Below are 23693 nucleotides of genomic sequence, written 5' to 3'. Positions count from 1 at the left end.
AGGCAAGTTGATCATTACTAATGAACTAGAATAAAGCAAGATTTTTTTTTTTCCCCCAAGTCTTCCAGGAGTTCCAAAATATCTCTGGGCAAGACATAGTAGATGCCATTAACGAATGTTATGATGGATACTTTCAAGAATTACTGGTTGCAATAGGTAACGTAAAAATATTATTTTATACTAGCACTAATGTCTTAATAAATATCTAGTATGGTAGCTCTGATGTAATAAGAATATTATTTTTCTGATATTTTTATCCACTTTAGTCTCTTATATTGTGAAATGAAATTTCCAGGGATAATTAGAAAAGAATATTTGAACTACTTTTCCATGTTTGTGTAAATCTAAAAAAGTATATATACAGCATTAGATTCTGACTGAGCAGAACTAGTATCCGTTCTTTATTTGATAATAAATTTTGTGTCATCAATTTTGTGCATTACCAACTGATTCTACATATATTAAATAACTGGCAAGGTTTTCAGAACTTGAGTGGCATAAAAACAAGTTTCAAGCTTTATGTGTCTGTTTTCCATTTATAGAATAAGGATAATAGTATTTCTACAAAGATGTCACGTGAGCGTATTCACATTTAAGCCCTTCGATGCAACAGTAATAAGTACCTATCTAAAATAATTACTAGACTTTTAAAAGTATAAATATAGTCATATTTGTGAAAACTGGAAGCTTAATTTTAAGCTGAGTCATGGACAGCACTACCCAGCTTTATATTTCAAGAAGCCCAAAGCCAATAGAATTGATTTTATAATAATCTTATGTTTACCTGTTGCAACTTTTCTCTCCTAGTTCTCTGTGTTCGTGACAAGCCTTCCTACTTTGCTTACAGGCTTTATAATGCAATTCATGTAAGTAGTCTTTCTTCTTCACATATCATAAAAAGTAGCTTCCCTATTTTTTGGTTTGCCTGATTAATGTTAAAGAAGTATTTACAAATCAGTCTGTTCAATCTTTAAGGTGTGATTGCATGTTTTAAAACTAAACAAAACATAAATTTCAAAGCAGTAGTGCCTAAGCAGCAGTTAGGATTTAGCAGTAACAGTAAAAAGTTAAATATTTAGATTCCTTTAAAAAGTATCTGTCCAGTAACTTTGTCGATTTTTTTTTCAATTGAAAACCTTTCTTTTCTATGGACTGTATCTCCCCCTGCTGTGCAGAATTCAATGTGCACTTTTCTTACTCTGTAACTTTTGTATCTAGAGATTTAATAAGTATCACTAAAAATTAAATTATAAATCAGTGTTACGTAAAAACAAATGGTCATATTTTCTTGTGGGGCTCAATGTATATATGTGTGTATGTGTGTGTATATATACACACACACACACACATATATATATGCAGGTTCTTTATCTTTGTGTGCAAGTGCTAACATATTAAAACAAATGAGTGCCAAGAAGAAATGTGGGTAAATGCAAAGAAACACCTACAAATACTTCCTACTAGAGGTCACTGAAGACATTTTCTTTTGTTTTTCATTCATTAGTGAAAATAATGAGGCATTACATTAGATGAAAAATAAAGTGTAATCTTTTAAGCTTAAATTTTTAAATGTAATCTTTAGAAGATGGTAATAAAAGCCAGCCATGGGTAAAATGTGAAGTATCATCTTAGAGCAGGAATGGTAAAGATTATAGGATTCAAGCCAGAACCATCAAATAAAACTATTCAGCAACACTTCAACAGGGCCCCAGCATCCTCAGGTGCTGCCACTACTGCTGTCCCCTGTTTCAGCTAAACCAGCAATATGGGCCAGCAAGGAACCAAGGAAAAACCCAGGGGCTGAGGGGAAGAGGCAATATTTTGTCTGAGTGGTCAAAAGAGGATTCTGGCACATGACATAAAAAAGGTTTGCCAAAAGTACCAGCTGTCAGGAAAAGTGATGTTTCTCAAAGGTCCTGCATCAAGACCACTTTTCAAGTCAAAACTTCATTTTTAATTTTAAGAAATATCACATAGGTAGTTTTCTTCTATATTATATTCAGATGATGTATGTGATGCAGGAAAAAGTTTTTAATTTTTAAGAATAAACATTTGCATTTTATTGTAATTAATATTTTACCCTGTTTCCACAAAGTGTTTTAATGAAGACAGGTAATCTCAAAAGAAATGCAAGAATTTAAAATAGTGTCTGTTTTTGCAGCCAAGTTATGTCCAGATTATACCAAAAGCTTTTTATATGTCCATTTATAATACAATATAATAAAACCCACCCGGGATTCTAATGCTTGAAATCATAGTCCATAATGGTTTATAAGAAAGATTTTAATCTAGTCATCAAACACGTATCAAATTCTCTATATGCAGCTTTTTAACATATCTCATTTCTTGTTTTTTTGAGAACAAGATTTCAATAGCAATGGCTAGTCGATAGAATTACCATTTAGCTTTAAATAATATAAATTGGTCATCAGTCGTCCCAACCCTAAATCTGTTTTGATTACTTCTACTGCCACTAGATGTCCCCATTCTCCACACGATTACAATATGAAAATTTATTTTAAAACAGTTAAAATAAAACACAATTGAATACAAGCTATGTAAATTCTAAATCAATGGTTAAAAAAATCTCACTGAATTCGCATTCGGCAGCAATTGTTGTGAAATAGATTATTGGCTTCAGTATACTTTGAATGGACTCCACGACGCCAGTCACACCAGCTACCTACAAACTGAATACCTAAGACTACTGACAAAAGTTCATCAGGTTTTTCTTTTTAACAGTTTCCGTGCATGGTTAAAACACTGATATGTGGGGAACCTCTGTTATTCAGTAACATGAATTCTATTATTTGAGCATGTGAAAACTCTGTAGGATAAAACCTTTGAATGCTTAGACTCCTTTAAAATCTAGGATATCTTTAGGGGTAGCCTAATGAATTGGCTTATCTATTAAACATTAACATGAGCATATACAGATAGGCAAACACATATTGTCTAACTGTCAAGTTTCCTCTCCTTTTCTTTTTAGGACTTTGGGTTTCACAATAAAACAGTTATAAGGATTCTCATTGCCAGGAGTGAGATTGACTTGATGAATATACGACAGCGATACAAAGAGAGATACGGGAAATCACTCTTTCATGACATTAAAGTAAGTTTTTACACACTTTTGCATATATTCCACACTGGCACCACACAGACTGTGCCAAGCCCTACCAGAAAAATACAGAGGATTAATCTCCATTCAACCACTTGTGGTTTTGGGGGGCTTTTTGGTTTTGTTTTGGTTTTTTTTTTTTTTAAAAAAGCAATGCATAAAACCAGTAGCATATCTTTTCAGTGCCTCAGGCTAACTTCAGTAAGTGAGCAGTGCATTCTCAACTCACTCTCAGTCTACGTGATTCTGTCCCTCCCCAATAGCAAGAGGAGGATATAAACAGGGCAGGAGAGTGTATGCTGAGGAATAGTTTGCAGGAATAGTTTCTACACTAACTGACACCATCTTCTTTCAAACCGTCGTGCAAGGTTAGGCTGATACCACTTTCGTGCAAAACTGAGATAAAAATCTGGTTTTATCCTTGTGCTTAGGCGGTATCAACCTTCAGAAAAACAATTCCTCTTGTACTCTTGCTCTATATCTTAAAACAAAACTCTGACACTGTTTAATTGTATAAAATGACTCTTGCTAAGACACTTTACCTTTTTTATGTTGCTATAATGCAACTGTAAGATGTGCAGTAACTGTAAGAAATTGCTCATGATTTTTTGGTATTGAACTTGGGAAGTATCAAACAGGTTTGATCCAACCTTTCAAAGGCAGATTGTTTCTAGGTGCCCAAGCAACCAAAGCCCAAGTTATGTGAAATTTAAAAAATCTTGGCCTAGAATCCTTACGAAAACACTGTAATATTTTACAAAACCTTACAACATCAGTCCAGTCCTTGTTACACACCAAGAGAAGAAAAATTAAGAAAACGTACAGTCACAGAAATGTTGATTTTTTTTCTTACAGCATTTTGCTTCAGGGCATTATGAGAGTGCTTTACTTGCCATCTGTGCTGGTGATGCTGAAGATTATTAAGGAAGAAGAAGATAAACTTTGAAGGCTGTATAAATCTATTTTAAATAGAAGTTGAAGCTATACACAATACACTAAAAGATCACTATTCTACATAAAAGAACAGAAAAATCAGTGCTGTACATTTGCTAATATTAAATCTTTCTCGAGACAGGAAAAAACGTTAGCAGGAACATGGTTCTATCCCTAGTTCTAATTAATATTTCTGTTTCTATGATTAATGTAAATTAATGAAGCAAGTAGTAAAATAACTCCATGTAAGCATATGTTTATCATTTAGTCTCGCAACATCCCAAACATTAGACAATAGGCTCTGGAAGAAGCTATTCAATTCCACACTGGAGAGAAAAAACATTTTGCTTTATTTACTTTTTTTTTCTTCCTTTAAGTAACTTTTTTCTTTCCTTTCCCACTTTTTATACCTCATATTTATGCTCTTGAATATTATTGCTTTAGTTACTATCAAACTAAGCATCTGCCCCAGTCTATTATCAGTCACTCAGCAAAGACTGCTTTTGTATTCTCTTTCATTTAGCCGACATACTTAATGGCATTTCCCTTTTTCTGTCTGAAACAAAAGAAAAAATTAGAACCAAGTATCCCAAACCATTCTTGATTTAGTGCCATGCACTGGAAACCCCTGGAAGATGAAGCATTATGTAGCTTTGAGCAGAGAATTTCCAGAGGATTAAACTCTGAAATTCCATTTGCACCTCTCATTTTAATCATTAATAGAATATTGACCTTCAGAGCATGGAGGTATTTCCAGGATTCCCCAGATGGTATAACTCAGGAGCTGAGTACTAGTAGGTAACACCACACCTCCACAGGAGCCTGAGGGATGCAGCGCTCCTCAGAATACCAGCAAATGCAGTCTGCCAACATCTGGTGACAACAACTCGTACCGCAGTGCAGAAAGGCAGCAGAGCCTGGCCTCGAGTCCTCATCCCACAGGAAAATGTGACACTGCTTTTAGATACCCCGAGTCCCTTCAGTGCAGCCTATCGATGAGACTTGCCAGCCCGTGTCTCTGTACCTTCTGTCAGTCTCTTATGTAAACAGACATAAGTAAGGGGAAATGTGGCAATATTCACTAAATAACTGCCCTTTGTTTTTCTCCTGCAGCTACAAGGTTTCCAACTTGACCAGGCATTTGTTTGTTTTTTTTTTTTAAATAGGTACTTTCTGCAAGTATAGCTCAGTATGACTGAATAAAGCACTACTATAAAAACATACACGTTTGCTTTTGTGCTGTTTGCACCTGTCCCTTCCCTCTGTGAAAACGTAATTTTCAGTGTATCTTGCTTTTTTGCAAATACTGACTTTATGTTACAAATCTATTGATTTACAATAAACTCAAAATTTCAGTTGAGTCCCTCTTGAGTTTGACACCTTTCAAAATACTTCAGGTGGATAATGTAATTATTAAGCCAGAACTTTGGAAGGAACTGCTCTGGGAGGAAAAATAAACTAAGAACAAAAAAGAGAATGAGATGAGCACTATCCCAATTCGTCAGCATAAACAAGATCCTAAGGTTAAGTTATATGATGATTTTGCAACTGTAGTTAGAGGTAGCTAATAACAGCCGTACCTCAGCCCTGGGGAGTTACTTCGCTTTAACTCTGCACACTGGCAGACAGGAGCGAGGACACCGCTCTCCACATCAACCGCCTTGCTGCCCACACACCGATCCCCTCCTCGCAAGGCGCAGGGCGGGAACGCCCTGGAGAGCCTGTCACAAAATGGCGGCGGCGGCGCTAGGGCCCGGCAGGCGTCCGGGGGCGCAGCCGCCCGCAGGCCGGACGGGGGGCGGGGCCCCGCACCCGCGGCGCTGCCGGGCCGGCGGTGACGGACGGGCAGCTCCGCGCCCCGCCCCGTGGCACCGCCCCCCGCCCCCCGTCTGCCCCGACTGGAAAGCGGCGGTGTCGATCTCGCGCCTTCCCCAATCGCCACCGCGTCTCTCCTTGCCCCTCCCCCCGCTGCCGGTTTCCACTTCCTGGGAAGTTGGCGGTTTGGGGCGGTGGTTGAGTTCGGCGCTCGCGGGGCTTGTGGCCCGCAGCGCCTCAGCGGCGGGGCGAGCTGGAGGCAGCGGGGCAGCGGGACGAGCCGGGGGCGCCCAGCCGGCCCGCCTGCGAGCCGGGCCCGGGGCAGCAGGAGCGGCGGTCTCGGCCTCGGCCACCCGCCTGCTTGTCGCAGATGGAGGCCAGCCTGACGTGCGCCGTCTGCCTGTCCCTCTTCGAGGAGCCGGTGACGCTGCCCCTCTGCTCGCACAACTTCTGCCGGGAGTGCGTGCTGGAGTGCCTGGCCTCGGCCGAGGCCGCCCGCCTGCAGCAGCAGCGGGGCCAGGGGCAGGTCCGCCTCTCCCGGGGGGGGCCGGGGCCGGGCGCTGGTGGCGGCGCGGCCGGCGCCCGTGTGTCGTGCCCGCTGTGCCGGAAGCTCTGCCCGCTGCCCCGCGGCGGCGCCGCCGCGCTGCCCGTCAACACCACCTTAGCGGAGGTGGTCAAGCTCTACCGGTCCAGCACGGCAGCGGCCGCCAAGGCGGGGGAGGTAGAGCAGGGGCCGGGGCCTGGCCTGCTCTCCCCGCTGGCGCTCGGGGGAACCTGCCAGAAGCATCCGAGCCGGCTGGTGCAGCTCTACTGCCGGATGTGCCGCCAGGCGGGGTGCGGGCAGTGCGTCTCTGAGGAGCACCAAGGCATCTTCCACTCCGTCAACCTCATAGACACTGTGTACCAGGAGGAAAAAGTAAGGGGTCCGGTTGGGAGGTCGGACTGTCCCACAGGGGATCCCGCCGGGCCCGGGTTGCTTTTACTCAAAAAGGGAGGGAAAAACGCGGTGTGGTGGGCAGGCGAGAGGCAGTGAGGGAGTATGCTGCTTTGAACCAGGAGTCAGGATTTGTTTGTGGACTACCGGGGTGTGCCTTCCCCTGCTGCCGTCAGACTTCGTCCACCACATACAGGGAACCAGGCGATATTACAGTATCAACAGATGGAAACCCAGCTTACCAGAGCACCTGAAGAGTTGGGTTGGTTGGTTTGTGTTTTGGTCTGTGTTTTTTTTTTTTTTTTTCTTTTTAATATAGAGACTTGCAGTCTTTGCTGAAAGAACACACTGATGCTAAGAGTTCATTGCATGTCTGGATCCAGTTTTTCCAAGTTCAGGAAGATGCTAGTCCTACTAACAAAAAAAAAAACCAAACACCCATAGATATTTTGTTTATAGGCTCTCTGACCTGGCATAGGTAATTTGGGTCATAGATAATTACATATTTAGAAATAGATGGTTTAGGTAAGTAATAATTTAACAAATGTAAAACTAAAATGCATTCCTGTTTTTACAAAGAAAGCAGCTGCCTGGCCTAATGGTTGGTTGACTGGTTGTAGTGGTAGTAGTTGTGATTTTTGCCAAAATAGCTACCATTTGAGTAGAATGAGCTTGTCATGCCCTATGCAAATTGGGTGCGGGACAGCATGTCATACTGCAGTTCTGCTGTGCAGTAACTGAAACAAGTGCAGGGCAGTGATGAAGAGTATACGTATAAAAGTTTAAGTACAGCACTGACTGTTATTTAAGCCAAAAGTTGCTTTTCACTGATTTCCCTCCTGCCTCTCCCATCACCAGTTGCGTGTCACTTGGGAAACCAGGGGAAAACAGTCTTTGCACTAGATTTTCTATGTAAAACTTAGGGGAAAAAACAGTGGTAATCTTAGTTTAAAACCAAACAGAAATAACTCAGTTATGGACGGCTTTCTATTTTATTATTGTGAGGCATAAAAAACAGTGAATATCACACAGTTGCTTGTCAGACTGGAATAACAGCATTAAAACTTACATTGTGATAGGTATGTGTGTGAGGGGAGAGGTTTAAAAAAAAAAAAGGCTGATGGAAACAATATTTTTACTATAAAGTAACCCCGTAGCCATTCTAGCAATGTGCTTTGTAGGTGAGCCTAAAAACATTACTTTGAGAGAGAGAAATAGCAAAAGAAAGTTTGTGTACTGATCCAGGAAAGCATTAAATGTTATTAAGTGATGTTTTGAGTCACAACTTTTGTTTAATATGATGTACAGACCATCCCATGATGTGATCCTAGATAACCACTGAAATGTATTTATTTTATGGAGTGGATAAAGTCGTAATAAGTGTTTCAATTGTCTTGCAGTTAACCTTCTTCAGCAGTCTGAAAAAAATGAGAATAATAAATGAGAAGCTGATGAATGAAATCGCAAGTCAACCAAATGATACGGACGTGAGTTACAGATGCTGGATTTTTTATGTATATTTATATATATATATGTCTTTGTTTCTCTTCTCATGATAGGTTAATCACAATATGGAGCATACTGGTGCTTCTTGTGGCATAGACGTGCTCTGAGCTTACTTAGGGAAGTGACACCGTGTAGACGTTGCTACTGCATTTTCATCTGGTTTTATGTTCTTGTGCTTCTAGATGGTGCTGAACAACGATGCAGAGATAATTATACTGGAATTTGGAGAAATTTTCAAAACTCTGGAAATGAAGAAACGGCAATTGCTAGAAGATGTTGAAAATCAAAGAAGTAAAAAAGAGAAAGAATTTCAGATTTGGAAGAAGATGAAGGAGACTCACAAGAAGACCATTGAGAATTTTTTGAAGGATTGTGAAAAGCTTGTCCATGAGTGTGATCCTCAGCGTTTTCTGGAGGTGATGGCCTTTTTGTTATTATTTGATATCAGTGTATAAAGAACCTCAAATGTCGTATAAAGCCTGCTGTATTGTGGATTATGATAGTGACTGGATCAGGAAAACCAAATTCAACAAATGAAAGATACAGACTAAAATTATTTAACGCTTCATACTTTTTTTTTATAACAATGCTTTTTGTTTTAGAAAAGTTTGAAAAGCTTTCTTGGCAGCTTATCAGTGATACTTAGTGAATTCAGTAGACACTTATTTTCTTCACTGAAAACTAATTAAATTAATATTGACTGTACAGCTGTTGCTGTATCACTTGCTGTATTATGCTACCAGCTGTGAAAGTAAGCTGCCTTGGTGCTATGTAGGGAGTTATTTAGTAGGACTGCCTTCAAAATTGTCTCACATTTATTTGCTTTTTCATATTTATTTTCAAATTCTTTGTGTATTAAGCACTTGCATTGCATTTTTAAACTTGTAAGACATTAAAAATGCTTTTTGGGGAAAGACTGGAGCCAGAACCGATAACTTGTCTGTGCTGCGCTGTGGAATACTGTGTTGGGATATCTGAGCGAAGGTGATTATACCGATTTTAAAACCTGCTGTAAACTTTGCACCGAGGTGTGCAACGGAGATAAATCAGCCTATTCAAAGCTAGTTTAGGTACTTCTGATATGAACTGTATTACACAGTATATACAGTTCTGTATACAAGATACCCGGAAAGTCTTCCTCATAGTGTTTAAGGAAACTGCAGAGAAAAACACTGTTTCTGATTTAGAGATAAATGCTAAAGGAACCAAGACACAAGCTGAATCCTCGCTGTTCACTAAGCTAGTGCATCATCTCGTTTATGTCAAACAGTATGGCTGCAGTTGTATGGAATTTAGGCAGATGGTAGATAGGGGGCAAAGTACTTGAATAAGTACTGAATTTTGTGTTTTCTTTAACTTCCAAGGCTTAAGCTTTCCTAAACAACCATAGCATATTGTTGTTTTCTGCAATGGATCTTTTTGCTGCCTTCGGATAAACGAGAAGCTAAAAGTAATTAGAGTTTGACTAAGTTTCTGGTAACAACTCGTTAAGGAAAACTTCACTTTTACCCAAAGTAAAAGTGACTCCCACTTTTGGAAGAAATATTCTGACTCCAGTGATTAGTACGCTTTAAACTTAGCACCTTCCCACCCGCCTCCCATAACAGTATACAGCTCGTTTCGGTGAGGTGGGTTTTTGTTGTTGTTGTTGTTTTTGGTACAGTGAGATCACCAGGTTTTTACAGGGAAGCAGCTAGTCTATAATCCAGTCAGCTTTTTACTTTTCACTATGCATTCTTTGGGAAGTGTCAGTTGACTAAAGTGCAGTGCACTTCATACTGCCATTAGCTGGCTGATTTAAAACTAAAAGGCAGCTTTTTTTTAATGTCGGTGTAAGAGCATCTTGAGAGCAGGTAGGAGAGGCTTCTCTCACCAAGAAATACAAAATAGTATTTCATTTGAATGTTTACAGATATCTGAACATCTGAAATGGATTAGATAACCATATAAGTGATGATTCATGATTTGAATGCCTTCATTTGGCTCTGAAGGGGTTCTTTTTGTCTTTAACACAAAATATTACAAGATAAATCGTTGTCCCAGACATATTGGTTTTTTTACATTTAGATGCTCTTTTTCTCACTTTTTTTGAAGGTTAACAGGTTTATTTCCTATAGTTCTGTGAAATAAAGAAAAGGAGTTCAGTCTCTGAAGTATTTTGATAAAGAAATAATCTCCTTTGGAGAGTTGAAGGAAAACTCATTCATATCTTAAAAATTCTTGTTTTATTTATAGGTGGCCTGTGGCTTGAATACAAGGTATATATATTTTTTTTTTTTTCATGCTTTGTTAGTTCTCTACTGTAATTTTAAGATTAAAAACTAAGAAAATAGTTACTTTGGATATGGTCAGAAATAGCAAGTTAATTACTAAATACTATTTTCATTTTAAGACATCATAATGCTTTCAGATTTTTGGGTGCTCTGTATTCCAAATTTTAGGAAATGTGTCAAGAATTTTTGTGACGTACTATCTGGGATTAGAGATAATCAATCTTTTGAATTGGCTCCCTGACAAAAACTGAGTATAGGAATTCATTAATACATGATGACTGGATATTTTTAGATATCTTATTTAAACTCGGGAACACTGAAGCATGCCTGGAGCTTTTACACAAATCTTTAAGAGCGTGTATGGAGATTCTGCAGTGTCTTAATTTTTGTGTTTGCAGTGCACATACTCTGTATATTTCTTTTTAAAGATTCTTAATTACATTTCTTATCACATTTTAAGCAGAGTTTAAGAAAGAGTATTGGAAATGGAGTTCTTTAAAATACGTCGTGGTTCAAACTAACATTAGCATTGCCCTCTGAAGAAAGAGTATAATTTAGATTGAGGTACAGTAGACTAAGAGAAGTGAGGGTGTTTTAATCTTTTTGCTGAACTACAGGCACTACTTCTTGCCATTTCCATTGTGTATGAAACCAAATTCAAGTGAATTGTCAAGTAGTAAGTTTCAAGAAAAAAAAATCTAGGAAACTTGACATTTTATTGAAGACTTACTTTTTCTGATTTTTTTCTCCCTCTTAGTGTTTTCTTTTTAGAGTAATTTTTTTTGTATTAGGCAGGTGTAATTTAGTTGTTGCGTGTAAGCATTAAGAAAAGTGTTTAAGTTTGGGTTTTTTTTTCCCTTTTCCAGAATGAAAACTCAGCTTGACTTAATGAATATAGCATCCAGCTATGAAAAACCACCAGAGTATACTCAAAAGAAGATGGATATCAAACCTGTGGTTAATGAAATCTTGGCTTTGAAGTTAATGCCTGTTAATCTAGGCATTGTTAAAGGTAGGGAAGAAAGATTTAATATGGGACAAGATTCAGGAAGTCACTCTAGGAACCTGCAACTTGTGGAACTAATTGCTATTAAACAATCTGCGTGGCAAAAGTATGCAAGTGTTCAGAAAGCATCTGAGCAAATTAATGGATGATAAATTCATCAAGGGCTTTCAATGCATTTTGTGAATGTGCTTTCTCTAGAACGTCCCTAGGCTGTGTTTTTGGAAGCTGGGGGAAGTATCATTATAATTTTCCTGTACAACCAGTATCGCCACCGTCAGAAGTGTGTGGCTGAACTAGACAGGCATTTGTTGTAGTGTAATATGAACGTTAACTACACTCTGATTAAATGCTTTTACCTCATAGGAGAAAATGTTATGTTTTATATCAGGGCGGGCATTTAGCAAACTTCTTAGACAGGCCTCTTGCTTTATATCACAGAAGTTTCGACAAGTACTGGGGTCTCACTTAGGGCAATATACTTCTGTTCTTAATTGGAATCTGTGTTTAGATGCACAGGAACCTTTCAGTATTTTCTATACTTAATACGCTCTCCATCAGTATTCTTGTATTCTTTCTAATAGATCTACCTTCTGGAGGAAATGAGAACTCAACAAAAAATACTCTGTTTAAAAATAACATAAAGCAATGGCAGGACCAGAAGAATATACCCAACACATTTCTTGTAAGTTATTGACTATGGGGCTACAACACTGTACTATTTTGTTTATTTTGTCTGACTGAAATGAACTATAATGTATGCTGCAAAACATTTTTCAGCCTGTGGCCGGACAGGAGGAAGCACTAGCAGACGGTAGCAGGATCTGTACTCGCTTAATGTCAATATCAGAAATGTCAGCGTTTCAAAACATGAGTCATGAGGTATGACTGAATATCTGTTGTAAGTATGGCTAAGTTACTATTTGTTATGACACACCTTTCTAAATAAGCTTTTATAATCTTTTTCAGTTTTCTTAGTAGAAAGGTACCCCTCCAGTTCTAGAATGTAAATCTGACTAGGTTGTTAAAGCTGTCAGGATTTTACTTTCTTTTTTCTTCAGAAAGCTGGAACTTAATCTTACTACTGACTTCAAATACATATTTTTATATTTTAGTGTGGCTTTTTGAGTCACATCTGTAGCTTTCTAATCCAAATAAGTTTCTCTATTGCCTATTTCAAGAGGAAGTAATCTGCCCATGTTCTGTTTTCTGAAGATAATAGAATTCACTCTTCTAAGGCTGCCTAAATTCCTGATAATTTGACATGAAACTGAATCCAATCTCATTTTTGTTTGGTTTCCAGTTATCTAGTCCATAGTGACTTTTGTTCTGTTGCCTTCTAGCAGCAATGGAAAAATACGTCATAAATGCTATAGAATATATGAAAACTTCAGTCTGAGGATTGTGTGTGAGTTTTATAACCTCTGAATCAACAAATGCCATTTTACTTAATAGGATTCTTTGCTGTAATTGTAGGAGTTACGTTACAAATACTATATGGAACGTCAGAAGCTCACCGATGACTTCAAGACACAAACTTTACCTGCAAATAAAAAGTATAAATTTGTAACTGCTGAGGCTTTGAAGGACAGGTCCTCAGGAACTCCTTTTGCATCTTCACCTACCAAAGCAAATAACACAGATAAAGTAAAAATGGGAACGTTGGAAAGAGCAGATGGCTTTGAGAGAAGCTTTTCTGGAACCAGCAATCACAGCATCCCATCCACAAATATGAACTTTTCTGAAACAAATGGTGACTTTAAGTTATTTCATGAGAGACGTTCCCAGGAAGCAACCACTCCAGCCTTATCAGAAAACTCTAAAGACTTAGTAACTAAAGAAAAATTGCCAATGCAGGCATCGGCAGTTATTGTTTCCACCGAAATGGACGCAAATTCTAGCACTTCATCCGGCTTAAAACCAGCAGCATCAGTAGCTGCTACTGTTTCAAATTCAGAATTTCTAGATGTTTCTGCAGAGAGATTTTCTGCTTCACCTTTTGCTTTCAGCGCATGTAGCAACTCATTACCCAGATTTATTAAAGATACAGGTACATTTTCCTTTAAAAAGAAAGACAGGAAATATGTTTTCCCTCAGTTTTATCTAGGAAAATGTGATCGTGTGGATAAAATCGATAACCAGGATGAAAGCAAATTTAGAAAACATGGCCCTGTAACCAAAACCACAGTTTCTGATGCTTCAGCCAGTCCTAATTTAGACTCAGCAGAAAGTGAGAAGCAAGGTTTTTCATTTCCCTTTGTAAATTCAGAAAGAGATTGTTTTGCAGGATCGGGAGTCAGCAATTCACTTAAGGTTTTACCATTATCCTCATTGTTTAGCCAATCTGAGAAGCCATCTGACAAAAATACATCATCTCACACGAGAGAAAAAACACTTTCTGTGAAGGAAACTGCAGAATATGGTACGCAGAAACCATCTGTCTCATGGGAACAAAAAGCTAATGCCTCGGAATCCGACACAACTGTAGCTTGCAGTACTTCAGAAACCAATGCTTCAGCTGGGGAGAATGATGCCTCTGAGCCCCCCCTTCTCCCCAGTAACTGTGTATTTTCCTTCAAGCATAACTGTTTTCAGTTGCCTTCACCAGTGTTTTCATTTGGAAGTATTGTCGGAAATACCTCTGATTCGCTGACTTCCTCTGTGGTTTTGTCTGGAAATGGTACTGAAAAAACAGAAAAAGAGAAGATGAAATCTCCTGACAAAACACCTCTAGATCTGGGGAAGCCGGTATCTTCAGAGTGTGCAGAGCCTGCTTCTAGACATAGTCATCCAAAATGGGAAGGTTCATTCTTTCCTATGAACACGTCTAAGAAAACTGAAAGTGCAGAAATGCTTGCTGATAGTAATTCTTCTTGTAGTCAGCCTTTATGTTCAGTTGTCCTTCCTGTTAAATATGAGAATGCATCTTCCACTCAACTTGGTATTTCAGCAACAAAACAAGAAACAAAGGTAAAAGAGGAAGAGAGTGAAACTGTTGCTGAAAACAACTGTTCCTGTCCTAGGAGGGAAGATGAACCTGAGTCTGTACAGTGTCAGAATGCAGCTTGTTCTGTTCCTGGCACATGCAACGATCCATCTTTAGGAGGATCTGTGCTTACGGTAAATGAGGCAGGAGGAATGCCAAGTGACAGCGATTCGGACACTGAAGAGCTCAGTCAGACATCCGTCTCTACTGACACCAGCAGTGCATCAGAATATTTTTCTGTTGCCGAAGACAAAGTATCTACTAGAAGAAAATCGGAGACATGAAGAGTGAGTGAAATGGAAGAGAACTATACTTAAATAAGCCGGAATTAAATAAATGCCACTTAACACTTGAAGAAGTGGGGATACCTGTGATTTTTACAACTGTTATTCTCCCTGAGTCTTGCAAATCGAGGTATCTCTGTGTTAGAAACATAACTGCTAATCAGCAAGTACAATGTACTAAAGTGATTTTTATAGTACAAACCCAAACTGAAGAAACAACCAAAACTGTCATGTCTTGTGACAGACTCAAGTATGACCATGTGTGCTGTATCTCTCAGAAGGCCGAGGAGTGCCACTGGGGTACGCGTGGGTGGTGGGGACTGGGGTGTCCCAGAAGGCAGGTTCAGTGAAGCCTCAGCCCCAGGAAGCAGCATGGTGCTGGTTGGGTACAGCAGCGCTTGCACTAGGGTTAAATCAGGGAGAGAGTACGGGCAATAGCATTCACCTCATGGGCACGGAGGGAGGAGAGCCGTGGGGAAAATAAAGGACGTTGCAGGGCATTACTGAAAATTGTTTTGCCTATCTCCCTTTGGCTGTTTTCTTTTTCTATGGTGTATGCAATGTACATTTGAAGGTGCAACTTCTAGTATAATTTCAGTAGTTTCTCTTATGCTTTTAAAATTGAAACGCCACATCGATGTTCTTGTTGTACGCAGCAGAAGGGTGTCAGCTCCGCTTCTGAAGTGCTGCCTTTATGCAAAGTAACCGTCACAACTAATTTTCAGTTCCTTTTGGCAACAGGTTGGGAATCAGTGGACAGATATTAACTTGCTGTTTTGATGAAAGCATTAGGAGAATCTGGCTTTTAAAATGCAAAAATCTCCTTTTAAAAAAGGGAAACAACACTTCTCACTGTAAGCATTAATGATCCAGAACTCATTGCATTTTTAGTCTGTGAAATATGACACAAAGTGAGGATAAAAATACCATCTTTTCTAATTTATTAACTATTTTGTTGCATCCAACAGCCATTTGTGCTTTAGCTATTAGAATACACAGACAGCAGTACTATTTCAGAGTAAAGCTCTTATTTCATTTAGTGTTCACTCTCCAGCAAGAGCTGGTGCCAGATTTTACATAAATTAATCCTGTGTTAGGTAGATATGTCAACTGGCAAGTATTAGATCAGAATGCAGAATGTTTAATATCCCTTCAGAATTTTTCACTGGCAACTAGATAGTCATCTTTTCTAAAAAATAAAAAAAACTTGCAAATTATCTTTGTAACTTCAAATATGACTTAAATTTTAAATCTCTGCAAGGCTTACCAATATACTTAACTGTGACAGAGTACTTAAATACTATTCTTGGTTTAGGAAATGTTGACCTAATTTTAATTTGATTTGCGTTAAATTCTTGGCCACAGTTTTTCTGTGGCAGTGCATTCCTGTATTAAATGTGCTGAAAAATGGTTTCTGGAATTTGTAGAACTTACTAACCTTCTCTTTGCATCTGCATTATAGTAAGGAAGGTGGTGACAATTCTCTTTATTGTTCGTTTTCTAGTTCTTTATGTTCATCTCTTAGGTCTTACTGTATTTCAGTTTTCTCCTAAGAATTGTTCTGCTTTTATCTCTAGACGTTGTTGTCGTGTTCCTCTGCATGTGTAAGAGAAGCGTTAAAAAGGTATGCAGTTAAATTCCTGGAAGGCAAAGGCTGAGCGTGATGATAATGGCAGAGCGTGTCATGGATGGAGGCTGATCTCACTGTAATGGAAGCGAGAGAAATGGAACCATTTTAGCGAGATAGATAACACACCTATAAAACTTGTTGCCAGAAGGTTGTAGAAAATGTTTGTTTTCTGCTTCAGTGACAAAAAAAATTCCTAATGAGTTAGGGTTATTCAGAAACCCTACTGAGTTTCTTAAAATTGCTTATTATCAACATATCTTCTGTTCATTTTTTCATATTATGCTGTTTCATGAGCGTTTGATAAAGTTAAACTTGAAAGTAATACTTTGTCATTTAGTGAAAAGACACCATTACAGAATCATAAAGCAAATAAACAGACTATGATACACTGTTTTTGAAAGCAGGAATTGTTGGTGTGTGGGTTCACTACAGTCCTAGGACTGCTTCTCAAGCATGGCAAATTGTTGTTTGAGTGCATTATAGCTCAGCATTAAGGTTTTACGGGGGAGATAAATGGTAAGCAGGATGTTTCATTTACAATAGGTCGCAGTAAAATTACAGTCCACCCAGATACTATATCAGTAGAATTATTGATTTTTCTGACATTTTCACAAGTTGATTCCTTGGGCATTTTGACTTCATCACTTTGTCATCTTTCACTATCAACTCCTTACTAAAAGCCGTAACAGGAGTGAGGTGCTTTTTATATAATTATTAAAAGTGAAATGTTGACTGCTGTTACTAATGCTTTAACAGACTTTACAGTCTTTGGCATATAAAATTAGTACCCTGTGATAGACCTAGGAAGTTTGGTTTTCACCCAGGATTTCATGCTTACAAGTCAAGTAACTGAGAACACAGCAGGACCAATTTCTGACTTTATTCCTTGGTCAGTTAATTGTGTCTTAGCTAAGATTACTTCATTTATATCGGGAAACATGAACATGGAAAGGTCTAAATAAGATCACCTCTACCCTAGTTGAGGAACAGTTGTGCAAGATTTATTTACATATGGCATGACTTGCCAGACAGTAAAGAATAATTTGAGTAAATTTTATTTTCCAGAGTTAAAGCAGTCTTTTCTACCACTATGTTCCCTTGCTGTCATAATTGTGTTTCACACATTAAAAAACTGTAAGGAAAAAGGAGTTTAAGTCAGTTGATGGTAGCTAGGCAGCACTACCTGACTACAAACAGGTCTTCCCCCCAGTATCTCCTAGCAACATGTTGCATGTAGCTTAATGCTGCCTAAAGCGATTTCAAGTCAAAGACTTCATCAGTGATTGTTTGAAGAACACCGGAGCTAACTGGAAGAAATGGGATTCCGAACTGTCCTTAATGCACGTTTTGCTTATTATCAATAGAGAATAACTTGCCATCACCATCTTGGTCATCGTTATAAAATTGTGTGTGGCAACGAGGACTGTTGTCACAGCCTGATTTTCCTAGGTTATCTAAACATTAGTATGCGTGTATGTATTTTTTTGGACTATAAGTAGACTAAAATATAGTGTTAAACTGAAGACTTTTCAGGAATAATATGAAAATACAGCTGAAAACTTTGCTCTTCCCAGCAAAACCCAAGAAAATAGTTAGGAAATGTATTTTACTAAGCTCAGTAATTTGTATTGCAAGGGACTTTTTGACAAGTGCACTAGAGGTGTCCTGGATCTTTCTGTCTCTTAAGGATACAAGACATGAAAAATGAAGGAATTCTATGTATGGTTGGAACATTTTATTAATCAGACTTTATTGTACTGATATAAAACCCTCTTTACAGTTAAAATTTTGTAGACTAAAACTGCAGGCTGGTTTAAAAGCTTTTATAATGGTTCATGAAGGTACTACTTCATAACTTAATAGAAACCTTGCAAAATAATTGGAATATATTTGATTATAATTGCCAAAGTAATTGCTGAAGATCCTTCACAAATGGGCTGAAAGTTTCCAATGCTGTCCCACTGAGAGGCTAATCTCAACAGCTGTCGGAACTGTGAGATTTCTGAGAGCTGTCTTAACACATGTATCACTGCCTGAAAAAAAGTGCAATTGAAAGATATGTGCAATTACTTAGTTTTGTAATCTGTTAGAAACAATTGTGTAGTTGACAGTGGAGCTGCTAAAATGTCAATGTGTAAAGCTTAATTTTCTAAAGTAAACTTTGTATTACTAATATTGGATATTACTAAAGCTTTACTATGAAACGTATTTGAAAACTCAGACCTAGTCCCTTCCTAACTTAAAAGGCAGCTGATCTGTGTGGTGCTCAGAGTATTAAGTATTGCTGCCTTTTTTTTTTTCTTTCTTTTTTCTTCAGGTAGCACGCTTCAGTTTTTCTTCATAGATTTTGCCCACTTGTTGAAATGCCAGTAGAACGTTATCATTTGGATCATCGCACAGTTCACTCAGTGATGTTCTGTTCAAAAACAAAAAAAAAGGCATTGTTTCATTTTAAGTTGCCTTGAAGATGAACTATATTGTATATTAGAAAGTTTATCATACCCAATAGACTTAATGAGGAGTAAAAAATCCTTGAGTGCGTTGTAAGCATCTCCTTCATTTAACCTAATGAAAGAAAAAAATTCAAATGGATATGCAGTATAACATACTGTTTCACCTTTAATAAACCCTGCCACGTAGGTTGGGTAAGGAGAGAGCATATGCCATGGCCTCAAACACTGACATACTGTAGAATAACTATAAGCTTAAAATAATTAATAATGCTGTAGAGACATGTTTCTATAATTATACTAAACATACAAAAGACTCATGAGTAATATTTGGAAAGATAATTTAATTTATTAATATTATCTTGGGAACAGGGTTTTAACTTTGAATAATTAACCTGTCACAAGCTAAACTGGAACACTCTGTTTCAGATGAATCTGCTCGCTAAATTGAGCAGAAGATAGTGTAAGCTTTCTACAGATGACGAAGACCCTATATTTTGCAAAAATGACCACTGATTACTGAAAAGCAACTTTAATAAACTTGGTTCCTAGTAATCAAGAATACCACATTTTAAAAAAAAAAAAATTACAGTCAGTATTGTGTTGAAAATAATAGAATCATAGAATGGTTTGGGCTAGAAGGGACCTTTAAAGATCATCTAGTCCAACCCCCCTGCCATGGGCAGAGACATCTTTCACTAGATGAGCTTGATTGATAGAATCAAAGAATGTATATTTCCTCATCTCTTGATGATGTGGCAGGAGACTACAAAAGAAAAGATTAAAACTCCAGTGTGGAAAAATCTAGACCGTAAGTGATCCAGGAGGAAAGAAGAGAGGAAGACTGCATGTACCACAGGCTTAAACATGAACATGTGATGAGATAGGGCAGTGGTCGACCAGCTTGGGCACAGACTTTTTTGTGAGTGGTTGGTTCTTTTCCTTTAAAGAGCGATGATAGTATGATTGAATTACCAGGACATGTTGCTAAATGCTTAGAAAAGATTAGGAAAAGGGGAAGTATTGAAGCAATACTGATACAAATACTGAATTCCTGGCAAATTTTGCTTTGCTACTGTGAAAGTCAGGTTTCTATGATGACAGTCTTCCTGTGCCAGGAAGAGTTTGTGTTTTGGATGCCTGTGTCTTTGAACACTGATCATGAATTCCTCCTTTAATCTGTTTGTCTTTATTATCTGGCCAAGCTTTTGACCTCTCTCTGCTACTATGTTACCATCTTCTAGACTACTGCATTGGGCTTCCTCATTTCGGGGACCTTCCTGATCTTTTTCATTGTGGAAAAAACCTTGATTAAATAAAAAAAAACCAACAAACTTCTGAAGAGCCTGTCAAAATAACCTGTGTCACTGAAGTCAAGACTTCCCATTTATGGTACTGTTTTGAATACCCAGCTAGTACTTTACAGTACACTTCAATGTAGTATATGTTTTATTCTCATTAAAACATTCAACTAATCTAACCATATTTCACAGCTATTCCATCCCTAAGTTCTGGAGGGAGAAGGCGTTAAAAACAAAAAGGTGTAGTTATGTACCATATTGTAAACAATGCTGCTGTTTAATCGTCTTAAAAATGGTCGTACATACCAGTTATCAGTTGTCAATGCAATCAAGGAGCCATGCTTATAGAAGTCCAGTGCATATGCATTGAGTGGCCGCCTCCTTCCTTGATTATCATACTTGTTCAAATAAAGCAGGGGGCAGTTTGTGACATTAATTCCAAGGGAACGTAAGACAGCCTAAAAAAAAAAAAGAAAGAAATATCTGTTGAATAGCTAGTATGGTTTTGTTTACATGCCTATTTTGTCAAACCTACACCTTGAGACCCACAGCTAGAAAGTTCCACGCTTATCCTGGACCTCTCCAAAAATCTGCACAAGTACATGTGGACTGTAGACATAGGAGCAAGTTTGTTAGTAAAAAGTGACTGACTTACACTGCCAGTGCAGCTCTGGGACGTTCTGAGTAATTTAAAGTTTGACTAGGTGACTGGATTTCACTTGCGTTTTAGATGAGGATTTTTCCATATGCATAGGTCATGTATTCAGACTCTCTCCCTGATGCTCTGAATGTATTAATCAACCTTAAGCGTGGAACATTTTAAGGATTAAGGTGAATTTCAAATCCCCAGGTGTAGAAATTTAATTTTTTCTATTACAGAATTATGAGTCATGTGATAATTCCCTAATGCTACAAAGCCCAGGTAGAAGACGGCACAAAAATGCAAGCTGACAGTAAACATGTTGATGTATTTTCCAGTTAAGGTAGTTCATACGCTATCTAATGTAATCACTGAAATCCTAGTTGAGAAGCAACTGATCAATGCAATAATGCATCCTTTTGCTCGGATCCTTGAGACTACTGTGTGATTGATTTAAAAAAAAATAAACTCCTGACGTGGAGAAAACAAACTGGGGATATGGCTTGAATCTGAAATTTTAGAGTAATTTACTTGTCTCAGAGTTGAAAGGAACAGAGGCCTTGCAAGAAAGTAAACTATTTTCAGATTTTTTTTCCTGCATCCATCTAGTCTGTGTTTCTTGCATTGTGGTAATGTGGTGCTACTCAGTACTGATGGGTTTTTTTGAGACCTTTCAAATTGTTTCTCCTACAGAGTGACACTTGCGCATAGTGCTATCTTATTACACAGAGGCAAGAAGATCATAGTAAAAAAATATTTTTATTGAACTTTAATAAAATTCTGCCCCCCCTGAAAAAATAACTTACTTTATTAATGATCTCCCCATGAAATAGATCATTATCAACCACTCCAGACAAACATGCAAAAGGTGAGATGGCAGATATGCTTTTGGTGTTGTCCATCAAATAAGACGCTAGTTCAGAGCCATGCCAATTCTTAGGTGTAAAATCTACGCAAGAAGTTTCAAATACAACGTAAGCTAAGCAGACACAAGCTCCCTTTCAGCAATCTATTTCAAAAGCGAGAAGTTTTCAGTTCAGTAATGATAGGCAATAGAGTTAATTTTCTAAACTTAAATCCCTCTTGATAGATGTTTGTTTCTTTCGTTCATAAGAACCTCTATGCAATTGATTATAGTATATAAGAGCTTTCTAGTGGTGAGAATAATTACGTCTAAATCCCGCCCTCGCAACTTAAGCCTTTCTCCTTGACTCATCTGTAGCCAGAACTGCTAACAGCATGAAGTTGTGCCAAAAAGAAAGGGAAGGTTACTATTAGAAGACTTATTTTACCTCCATCTTTTATTCTGTCCTATGTTGAAGAAAAATATTTTTCAACCTGTATTCACAGGTCTTCATAGCTAGACATCTAATCATTTTTATTGCTATCCTCTGGACTCCCAGCCAACATTTTTCTTGAAGCATGGAGCTCTAAAGAATGAATATTCTACCCGAGGCCCTGTTAGGGCTTAAGTATGTGAAGGCTGTCACATACAAGCGCTCTGCTTTATGCAACCCAGTATAAATTTCTGTTTTTACAACAGCATGGCATTTCAATTGTCTTATGGTCTGCTTGTAACTTCAATCACTCTGTAGAAGACCCGTCCAGTTATTTCTAAATATATTTGTACTTTTGATTTTCCATTTCTAAATAGAAATTTACTCTTTCTTTCCAAATTATCAACAATACTTTCAATCCTTATGCTACAACCTCTTCCGCTTTGTGTTACGGTAAGTATGCTGTAGTTACACTGTTCATGGCATTCATAAAAAAATCTCAGCAGTTTGACATAGTATTTTTTTTGCAGCCTCGCCCCAAGTTATGGTAAGTAAGTATAAAAGTCTCTACCACCTCTTGAACTACAGGACATGGTTTGATCTTGCATTTTTTTTTCTGTAAATGTAATGGAAAGCGTTTCTTTCAAAGTAAAACAGCTTCAGCAAAATGGGGAGAATGCAACCATATTACACCTTCCGTTTAAACAAGAAACTTTTTACCATTCAAGTAGACTAGGAAATTCAATTTCCACAGCTCACATCCTGGGTAAAAGTAGCATTAGTAACACTAATATATTTAAAGGAATGTATATCCTGAAAATGCAACGCAGCCCATGCTTTGCTCTTCTAATTTGGAATTCCATCATTCTCTGATTTACAGCTCTTGATTTCCTATGTGTTTCAGGTAACATATCAAGGTGTGGGGTCCCTCCATTGTTAAAATAAGCAATCTTGAATTGAATATGAAAAAATAGGATTTCACTATAGTGTTGCTAATGTTATACCATTATGCAGCACTTCCCAGTGCTCTGTACTGGAAATGGAAAACTGCTATTAACCATCTCAAGGGATTCAATCTTGTTTTGCATTCACCTCATCTGTTTATCTCCCCCAGTGCCTCACCTTTGTATTAAGCTGACATCCACTTCGTACAAAACTTTCTATGATCCAGGTATCCCCACACTTGAAACTCAAAGTAGATGATAAGAGAGGGTAGCTTGGAAAGTGATTTGGGCTTTTTTTTTTTTTTTTATTGGTACACAGCAGAGACTAAAAAAATCAATGTACCAGTGTAGGAAAAAAGGATGAATACACAGAGTTATCTGCTGTAATTGAAGTGCTTCCTTACTGCAAAAATAGTATTTTTGAAGGCATGTTATTTTTAGCGGAGCTAGGCAATGGGATAGTGGTATACTACATTGCTTTTATATCTCTCTTCCAGGAAGTAACATCAGATTATGTAGTAGTTAAATATTTTTCACCTAATGGCAATCCATATTGCTTGGTAATTTTATAGTCATGCCTTTTCATATTGCTTGGTTAT

The 23693-nt window shown here is 38.0% G+C and overlaps 3 protein-coding genes across 9 annotated transcripts in view; 2 read left to right on the top strand and 1 right to left on the bottom strand.

The window, feature by feature from the left end:
* Window positions 1-5174, top strand: part of ANXA10 (annexin A10) — a 32830-nt gene extending 27656 nt beyond the window's left edge. Inside the window, exons 9-12 of the mRNA XM_087736807.1 lie at window positions 61-156; window positions 808-866; window positions 2990-3112; window positions 3974-5174. Of these exons, the coding sequence (XP_087592933.1) occupies window positions 61-156; window positions 808-866; window positions 2990-3112; window positions 3974-4042 (347 nt within the window). The 3' untranslated portion in view covers window positions 4043-5174. The remainder of the gene's footprint in view (window positions 1-60; window positions 157-807; window positions 867-2989; window positions 3113-3973) is intronic.
* A 781-nt stretch (window positions 5175-5955) lies between these two features.
* Window positions 5956-15095, top strand: LOC104021365 (uncharacterized). The gene is made up of 8 exons (XM_009474908.2): window positions 5956-6782; window positions 8201-8287; window positions 8489-8722; window positions 10542-10564; window positions 11446-11591; window positions 12167-12267; window positions 12363-12464; window positions 13059-15095. The coding sequence occupies exons 1-8, from the start codon at window positions 6237-6239 to the stop codon at window positions 14850-14852; spliced, it is 3033 nt and encodes a 1010-aa protein (XP_009473183.2). The 5' UTR covers window positions 5956-6236; the 3' UTR covers window positions 14853-15095.
* Window positions 15096-16405: 1310 nt separating this feature from the next.
* Window positions 16406-23693, bottom strand: part of DDX60 (DExD/H-box helicase 60) — a 51949-nt gene continuing 44661 nt past the window's right edge. For 6 of the 7 annotated variants that reach the window (XM_087738168.1, XM_087738170.1, XM_087738172.1 and 3 more), the window contains 4 exons: window positions 21680-21822; window positions 20540-20691; window positions 18985-19047; window positions 16406-18898 (listed from right to left, as the gene is read on the bottom strand). In XM_087738168.1, the coding sequence (XP_087594294.1) occupies window positions 18796-18898; window positions 18985-19047; window positions 20540-20691; window positions 21680-21822 (461 nt within the window). In that variant the 3' untranslated portion in view covers window positions 16406-18795. Of the gene's footprint in view, window positions 18899-18984; window positions 19048-20539; window positions 20692-21679; window positions 21823-23693 lie in introns of those variants that run through there. The other variant, XR_015700217.1, reaches the window with a different exon arrangement.

The sequence above is a fragment of the Nipponia nippon genome, unplaced genomic scaffold (genome assembly GCF_047370975.1).
Source record: "Nipponia nippon isolate SJK-2023a ecotype South Korea unplaced genomic scaffold, ASM4737097v1 scaffold_6, whole genome shotgun sequence".
In the NCBI taxonomy this organism is placed as follows: Eukaryota; Metazoa; Chordata; class Aves; order Pelecaniformes; family Threskiornithidae; genus Nipponia; species Nipponia nippon.
This window is presented reverse-complemented; position numbering and strand designations above follow the sequence as displayed.

What these genes read in the sequence shown, in the direction of transcription:
- LOC104021365 (XM_009474908.2), top strand. Translation starts at nt 6,237, where the DNA reads ATGGAGGCCAGCCTGACGTGCGCCGTCTGCCTGTCCCTCTTCGAGGAG. An exon ending in CTGTGTACCAGGAGGAAAAA is followed by an intron (nt 6,783 to 8,200) that starts GTAAGGGGTCCG and finishes ATTGTCTTGCAG; the next exon opens with TTAACCTTCTTCAGCAGTCT. An exon ending in GCCTGTGGCTTGAATACAAG is followed by an intron (nt 10,565 to 11,445) that starts GTATATATATTT and finishes TCCCTTTTCCAG; the next exon opens with AATGAAAACTCAGCTTGACT.